This window comes from Vanacampus margaritifer, chromosome 7 (genome assembly GCF_051991255.1).
Source record: "Vanacampus margaritifer isolate UIUO_Vmar chromosome 7, RoL_Vmar_1.0, whole genome shotgun sequence".
In the NCBI taxonomy this organism is placed as follows: domain Eukaryota; kingdom Metazoa; phylum Chordata; class Actinopteri; order Syngnathiformes; family Syngnathidae; genus Vanacampus; species Vanacampus margaritifer.
In genome coordinates this window covers 1,108,565-1,117,500 of record NC_135438.1, presented here as the reverse complement: position 1 = coordinate 1,117,500, position 8,936 = coordinate 1,108,565, and the positions used below count along the sequence as shown (strand labels likewise).

Below are 8,936 nucleotides of genomic sequence, written 5' to 3'. Positions count from 1 at the left end.
ATTGCGCCTCCTCTTCACATTGTCTTGTCCCAGCAGCTCTTCGGATGTTTACAAACAAGCCACAGCTAATTAAAGCTCTTATTAGGATGTATCAACTCAGTAACGTTCAGTGCAAGCGCGTTATCATACATTGGAAGTACAGCTTTTTAAAATTTTAACATATACTATATATATATATCTTCTAAGTATCCGCAGCAGAAAATGAGGCAGGTGTTGCTATACCAGATTAAAAAATTGTACTTTTGAGTCAAAGCGAAATGTTGGTCATTTCAATAAACTACAAATATATATATTTTTTTATTTACATTGACAAAAAAATTGTATCAAAACAATATCGACCCGTGACTCTAATGTAATGTATGGACCCGAACCGTGAATCTTGTGTATCGTTGCACCCATTATATATATATATATATATATATATATATGCAGTGCTTGGCAAATATGAACCTCTTCAAAAAAAAAAAAAAAATATATATATTTAATTAAATATCTCAATGAACATAAGAACAATTTCCCAAATTTTGGAAATTGTGTTTATTTTTTTTTCTTATGTTTTGGTTACTTGTGTAGGTTGCAGACGCTAACCTCCTGCGCATATCTGAATTTTTGAGGAATCATCCATTTTTACAGACCAAAAAAGGATTAATGTTGGAAAATAGCCCCAAAATTCATATGGGCACCTCAAAAAAATGTTTTCCCCTTTTTTTTTTTTTTACGATCCCATCTATTGTTCAAGTAGCTTTTTGTCTGATCCTGCAAGGAGGAAGTAATGTCGACGTAATAAATTGTGCACTCTCCTCCATTTCTGAGAGCGGGATGTTGTTTTGAGGCCGATTCCTGGCGCTCAAGGCTGTGGCGAATCACTGTAGTTATTCCGTCCTGTGATTCACGGTGCCTCATATTTTAGTCATGAGTTTACTTTAGTCGACGATGCTCCGCCCCCACAGCCAAATAGCATAAATCCAAGCTCCCCACCCCGACTTCAAACTCAACAGGCTTGTCGTTTGTCACCAGCCCTGGCGGAATTGAAGTGATCGGATGTGGAGGCTAATGTAGAAGTCGGTAGTCGGCCAGAGCAAATCCGCGATTGATTTTGAACGACTCAAGATGGCCGAGGAGTCGGTCCACGTGTCATTTTGGCATGATTTTCCTTAATACCCCAGGGAATTGTTGCCTCGTGTCATCCTATTGATTTTGATCGAAGGCCAAGGCACCAAAGATTTTATGCTTTGACAATGGCCGCCCTATTGATTTTTGAAGGATCTAGCTCGCTCCAGGTTCGAAGTGCACATCTAATCGTATTTGTGCTGCGCTTTGTGCTGTGTCGTCGTGTCCTTGGGCAAGGCACTTGACACGCATTGCCTCCAGTGCTACTCACACTGGTGTATGGAAGGTGCGAATGTTTGGTGGTGGTGGGAGGGGCCGTAGGCGCACACTGGCAGCCACGCTTCCGTCAGCCTGCCCCAGGGCAGCTGTGGCTACTCAAGTAGATTACCGCCACCACAGTGTGAATGTGTGAGCACACGAATAAAGCACCAACTATGAAGCGTCTTTGAGTGTCCAAAAAAGCATTATTATTATTGTTTTCTTGTCGGATGCCCACAGCAATGCTAGAGGCTAACTGGCTAACAAACAAACCAAGCCCGATGGCCGGGCAATCTTTGAATCCGTCATGAATGGAAAAGTTAAGCCCACAGAGCTTTTAATCTTAGTTAAAAAAAAATGTTTTATTCATTTTTTAATTTCACAAAAATTGCTAAAAACACTGCCCACGGGTTGTCAAGGCACAATGTCTGTTGTCTTGAAGCAAAAACTTTCACTTCTTCCATTACACATCCGATGCACACTAATGTGTGTGCGTAAAAAGTGTAAAAGCGGTTTCAGAGCCTGGCATTGATACCGCCAGACATTTAATTATTAATCTGAAAGGCACAGACAGAACTTACGACCCTCTTTCTCGCATCAGTACCGTGCATGCAGGATGTCAAGCCGGGAGAGAAAAAAAAAGCCTCAGACATAACATAACCTTGTGCCACTCGACGATTTATTACACACACTCCAGCGTTCAAGTGTTGTTCAAGGTTCTGACGTCGTGTCACTTTTCAGGTGTTAAGCGGTGGCTTAAGTGGCCCGTTTCAGTCCCACGCTAATGCTAAGGACACGCCGGCAGTTGCGCTCTCAGCCTCTCGCTTTACAAATGTGACCTTCTGCATCAAATTTGAATGGTAATTTTGAATGCGAAAATATTAATTTGGCTGGCATTGCATTTTGTTCCAATTATTTAAAAAAAAAAAAAAAAGACTTTTACACGTACATTGATCTCTCTTTTTAATCTAATTGGGTCATTTCTCTTAGCTTTGGTGCCATTTCAGCCTTCAAAAAGTTTTTCTTTTAACTGTCAAGATTTTTTTCATTTAATATCAAACAGTGTTCTTTATATAAAAGGAAAAACCTATTGGTCCAACTTAACGCGTTATGTTGTAACTATTTTTTTTTAAAAATAAGTTTGTTAACTAACGTAACTGTGGTTAGTAACCGATACCATTATCGGCCGGCCTTTTGTGGCCGTTTTACGATCAGGAACAAGAAATTAGATATTACATGAATGCAAAGTTGCCATTAACTTCATGCAATTTATTTATGGGTTGTGTTGGTATCAGTAGCGGTGACTACTCAAGAGTTGCGTTTCGGTCGGGAAAAAAGTGGTATGGAATATCCCTAGTCCTGACCATGCGCCATGACGTGCATGTATTCTGTAAATTCAATTGACTCGCTTTAATTTTTTACAGGCAGCATATAATAATTCCATGTTTCAATAATAAGAATAATAGTTCCAATAAGATAATGATTATTATCATGTTCAAGCATTCATTCATTATCAGTTACTCAGGCTGGAGGTGGCGAGCAAATAAGGTGGCCGCCTCTGAATTTTGCATACAGGAAAAACACTGCTCAAAAAATATGCTGGTAAAATGTAATACGACTATACATACCCAACTGAAACAATGAAGATCACTTCGGTTTCTTGAGAAGCCGTCTTTTGTTTTACCTCACATTGCTTTGGCACCCATTGACCATCATTTATTAATTAAAAAAAAATATATATATATATACATACTGTATGTATATATATATATATATATATATATATATATATATATATATATATATATATATATATACTGTATATATATATATATATACATACTGTATATATATATATATATATATATATATATATATATATATATATATATATATATATATATATACATACTGTATATATATATATATATATATATATATATATATATATATATATATATATATATATATATATATATATGGTGGCACCCCTAAACCATCATATATTGGAGAAATATTTTGCATGTGTAATTTCTAGATATATTGGAACACTCAAAAAAAAAGTTTTTGGTTTTTGATGCACCCTAGTGTGTGTGTGTGTGTGTGTGTGTAAGCAGGGTTAAACCCCACCGGCCTCGCAGCAAGACAATATTGAAAACATTTTTGCTCGCCATCGCATTGATCTTGCCGTAATTTCATTTTTTTTTTTATAGGAAACCAGAGGATCTGTCCAGGGAGGTGATTCAGATTCAGCAGAGGGAAATTGCCCTGAAAGAACAGAACTACACACTCAACAGCCGGTAACCACCACAATTCTTCTCCCGCACGCACATCCATCAGAGCGTATCTCGGACAACTCCTTAATTGTCACCAAGTTAATTAAACTGCTCTCCGTTCCGATAGCGGGGCTAATAGTAACGCATGTGTGCGGGAACAGGCGAGGGGAGAAAGTCGGCCTAATTAACGGCGTCCTCCTTGGGCCGAGGTGAAAGTCTGCGGGGAGGGCCATGTGCGCTTGCTTCCTCCGAAAGCCTTCATTAGCTAACAAGCGTCTCTGCTGCCCGGCGTATGGGCCTCATTAGGAAATATTAGAAACAGAAGAATGGGTGGCGGAGGAGGGGAAAGGAATGGCGGGCTCGCCGTGTTATTAGTCCCACCCCCGCCACTCCGCTGTATAATTACCGTCCCATTGATCAGGCCCGACAGCAGCACAGCATATCATCTCTGAGAGGGTTTGACATGCAACTTGTTTTTGAGCTGTGTCATTCATCCACGGTGCTTTTTTTTGATGGTGAAGTGCACGTGAAGCGAAGATGGGTTGCTTTGTCTGTTAATCTTGGCAAAGCGAAGGCATGATGCACTACGTTGCTCTGTTGAGCTGCTCAAAGCAACGGCGAGATACGTTACATTGCTTGTTATCTTGTCACAGTGGAGGCATGAGACTGCACGTTGCCTCGTTTATATTGACAAAGCGAAAGCAAAGATGGTTGCTATATTTTTAACGAGCCGGTAAACTATCTTGCTTTATTTGTTGTTCTGACAAAGTGAATGCAAGACATGAAACGAAAGTGAAGGCATGATATGTTGTCAAAGTGTAAAAAACGTTAACGCCTTCATTTGTATTGACAAGGCGAAAGACAAGATATGTTAATTGGATTATGTTGCCAAAGTGACAGTTGGGCATCTTGGTTTTTTTTTTGGGTGATACTGATTCTGCCATAGGAAAGGTCCAAAAAAAAAAAAACCCTAACGTGGAAGAAACATGAAGCTGTTTTGGTTTAAAACAGCCATTTGAGGCTTGTTCTAACTTCTGGCCAATTCCAAAGTTTCAAACTCCTCCTTGAGATTTTATCTAATTGCTCACAAATGTTTAACCTTCCAAACTAGACATGTGGGCAATAGGGATGTAACGATAACGGCAATATCGTGATGTCGCGATTAGGGCTGAACGATTATGGAAAATAATCTAATTGCAATTGTTTTTCACAAAATTTTGCGATTGCGATTTGCTATGCGATAAAAAAAAAAAAAGTGCTGTACTGTTTTTCAACGTACACAAATAAATCCATGTTACCATAAACATCAACAGATTTATTAACACTAATCAACCAATGAGAATAGATATAAACTTTTATTATAAGAGTGCAAACGTTTTCATGGTTCTGTACTTTCAAAAAGTCACAGTAAAAATAAGTGTACATTATATTCTCATTCAAACTTGAAGAGAAAAAAACATTTTGGATGCCAATGAAAATATGAAATTCACTCAGTAACAGCAATACGTGCGCAAAATGTTGTTGTAACGCTGCTCCTCCCGATTTCAGCCTTCGAAGTGTGGAGCGCTCGCTCTGCGAGCTGCAGACGGAGCTGTTGCAGCAGCGCAGCAAAACGCTGGAGGAGCAGAAGAAGCGAGAGACGCAAGACGTGCTCTTGCGTCGGCTGCAGAAGCGGCTTTTGCTACTCACCAAGGTGCGCTGCACACACACACGCACACACACACACGCACAGGCGCGCACACACAGGGAATCGGCATACACTTTGTCCTTTACCAGAATAGGCCAATGCCAGATCAGGGGCAACAAGATCTTTCGTAGACAAACTTTTACAACCAAGTACTACCTAAAACAAAAAAACAAAAAACACTCCATGTACCACCATCAAGACTAACATGAAAATGTAGCACAGTCGGCCTAAGTTCATTAATAAAAAAGACAGAAGTTTTACTCCAAATGACCTTTTTCAATATTAGTGACCGTATGGAAAAAGTAGAATGTCTTTTTTCACCAGACAAAAAAATATCGATCTCGTTCCGATCCACAGTAATTTACAGGTGTGCTATGCCGATATACTTGCGTACTTTATGCAGGTGGAGTGACAACGTCATAATCAGGGATGTGATTTTTCCGCTAATTTGCGGAATTCCGCTTTTTTTATCCCCCCCCCCCCCCAAAAAAAATATTATTATTATTTTTTTTTTAAGTAGTTCATTGTGTATGCACATGACTCGGACAGATAACATCTTCTGCTATAACAAAGACATTTGTGGTATGCTCTAATATGAGTTACTTTTCATTTGGTCATGATACAATTATTTGTTCATGAAATTTGAACTCTTCAACATTATTTATGTGTTAACTTAGTAATCACATTAGTTAGATATGATGATATTCTCAGTGATAGTTTTTAAAAGCAAAGGCAGTCCAATGTTTTTGAATGTGACTGATTTTGAGTTGACTAAAACTGCCATTTTATATGGGATAGTTCAATATACATTGGGAATTTATGCTGTTGTTTTGTCTATTTCTTTGTCATGTGAGTGCATTGAAAGTACTTAAAAACACGGAAAACCCATGTGCTCCGTGTCCCCCCACCAGGGCACTGCCCTGGACCTAGCTGGGTGCCAGCGGCCCCCAGACCCCCGGCTAAATTTTCATATAATTTCACTTTGGTCAAATCACATCCCTGCATAATGTTGGTATCGAGTAGAATTGACACTAATCTTATCGACTGGATCGGGATCGAAAGATATTTAGAATTTTTTGCAAAGCCGGTGTTCAGTTGTAATGTCTTAATTTGCCCAATTAATCAATGATGTTATTGATGGGCTCCACGAAATAAGACTGTACATATTATGTTGGATGTTTATCAGGATTTTTTTGAATATTTCTGCCACCCCGCAATGCATTTCAGTTGACGTCAATTCATATGTTTTTGGGCTATTTGTGGGCGTTGCCAGTCCCGATCCAATGGTAGAAACAGGTTTCCTAGATAGGAAAGTAAGTACGCTGATCAGCTTAGTTCGTATTTTAATATGTTCTTTTTTGGGGGGGTTGTAGGAAAATCGTTACTGCCCCCCCATAAAAAGGTGTTGAGGTCATGATTGAAGGCAGAATGTGGGCACGCTGGCTCTTTTTAATAGGAAAGCGAAGGGGGAGTTAGAACAGGAGGAGGTGGTGAACATGAGTCATTTCCATTTACTGACTTTTGTCTTAAATAGCTTCTACATATACTGTACAGTGGATATAAAAAGTAAGTAAGAAGATACTTGTCATTGGTTGTTAAGCTTGCACGCACACAAAATGGCTCATCTAGTTAAGTCAGAATCATCATGGAATGTACTCGCAAGGTTTTATGTTCTGACAAACAATGTAGATACTCATTATAAACGTGGTGTGCTCAGTAGTCGGCTTGTGGCTGTTGTGATGGTACGTCGTGTGATTTCTTTATTCTAATGACTTCATACTATGTCGAGCAAGCACGACACACTGTCAATACACAGTAGAACATTGCAGGTCTAATTATGTTCAATCATCACAAAGTCGACTTCAAGGAGAAAAAAAGCAGGCTCGCAGCCTCCCCCCTTGCCGTCTTTTGGGCAGCCGTTGACCCGCAGGCACGGTTTAAAAAGGTGATGAAAATGCTAATGACTGTTTTATCGCCTCGTCCTCCTCCCGTTCCCTTTTGTTTGTTTTTTTAAATTAAGCGCTTTTTTTTCGTCTTTATCTGACAGATTTTTTATTTAGATGAAACATGCGTTAATAGCCAACGGGGCGCAGCTGTTCAAACCCGACCTCTAAGCGTCCTTTTTGTGCCTCGCCGGTTTCCCTCTCCCCTTTTTCCTCTGCGGTTTGTTACACGACCTTAGCACCATCAAATTAGGCACGTCTGATTCGCTGGTGGGCCTAATCAGTGTCTGATTATAGTGATCTTTTTATTTTATTTTTTACACGATGAGGCCGCCGGCGCGTCTTTTCTCAAGCAATTTCAGCCCCATTACGCATTGATTTTGACGGTTGCAACGTGTTTTTTGAGGACACGCATTCAGCGTTCAACAGAATTCATCCGATTATCCAACACTTTGTAAAAATAACCATCTACGGATACAGTGAACACCTTACGAGTGTGCTTTTAGAATATGCTAAAAGGCAGTTAATTCCAAATGCTCAAGTAGCACGCCTTTCGCTAACATGACGACTAGCTGTGGAGCTTTGTGGCGGCTGCTGGTTGCAGGTTAAGAACTGCTGCCATGAAAACAGCAGATTGTATTTTCATTGATGGAGACAGAACGTCATTACCCATTTACGCTTTGTCAGTTAATGTAGCGCAGGGATCTTCTGCTCAAATTGAACAAGGTCCAGGTCGAGAGAATTTCTTAAAGATTGTGTCTTTTTATTGTGATATATATTTAAAGTAGCCTAGTCGTTGTCTATATCTGTGTCACAGTCAAATCAAGTTAATTCAACACAATCGACAACCTTTTTGGCATTTATTAAATTAGACACGACGAATGATGATGAAGTGTTTTTGTGCAATCAAGCTGTCGTTTGTAAATGATCGACGTCTTCAAGGAGCGATCAGTAAAGTACCAGCGTTCATTCTGACAAGAAATTTTTATTTACTTTTAGTTATAGTCTTTTGACTAATTCAAGTTTTAGTCAAAATGTGGTCATCTGATTGTATTTTAGTTTTAATCCAATTTTAGTCGATGAAAAAAAGAGCCATTTTAGGCGACTAAATTGACAGTTTAGTCGCTATTTTCCTTCAGCATACATTTCAACTTTTATACAGAAAATTATAACACACCTATTTGTAACTGTAGTTTAACACGCAAGACACATTTAATACAAAGGCGTCTTAATTAAATTGTTTCAATGAAATATGTTGAACTGACAATAATACAATTTAGTTTTCCCCTAAATTAAAAAAGTGCATAATTGCTTGAGATTACTCTTACAGCTGAACAATGAATGTAAACATTAAATAAAGTGCAGTTAACACTGAACACTTTCTGAGTGGTTCTTTTCTCCAACCCGCGTTTCATTCTGATTGGATTGTAGGAATTTTCGTCACTGTGTTGCTGTTTTAGTCATTGACGAAATTGTCAGTCAATTTTAGTTATCGGTATCGTCTCAATAATTGGCTCCTGTTTTAGTTTTCGTTTAATTTTCATCTGGAAAAAAAATTTTGTGCCGAATATTTCGAAATGGTTAATGAAGGTATGTGCCGCTTATCAGAATCAACGTCATCGACTTGTGCGTTGCAAATCAATGCGGTTCTGATTACCTTGT

The 8,936-nt window shown here is 38.9% G+C and overlaps 1 protein-coding gene across 1 annotated transcript in view; it reads left to right on the top strand.

Annotated features, from left to right (window-relative positions):
* mad1l1 (mitotic arrest deficient 1 like 1) overlaps window positions 1–8,936 on the top strand; it is a 41,087-nt gene that overhangs the window by 7,711 nt on the left and 24,440 nt on the right. Inside the window, exons 10-11 of the mRNA XM_077571026.1 lie at window positions 3,582–3,668; window positions 5,193–5,337. Coding sequence (XP_077427152.1) covers window positions 3,582–3,668; window positions 5,193–5,337 — 232 coding nt within the window. The remainder of the gene's footprint in view (window positions 1–3,581; window positions 3,669–5,192; window positions 5,338–8,936) is intronic.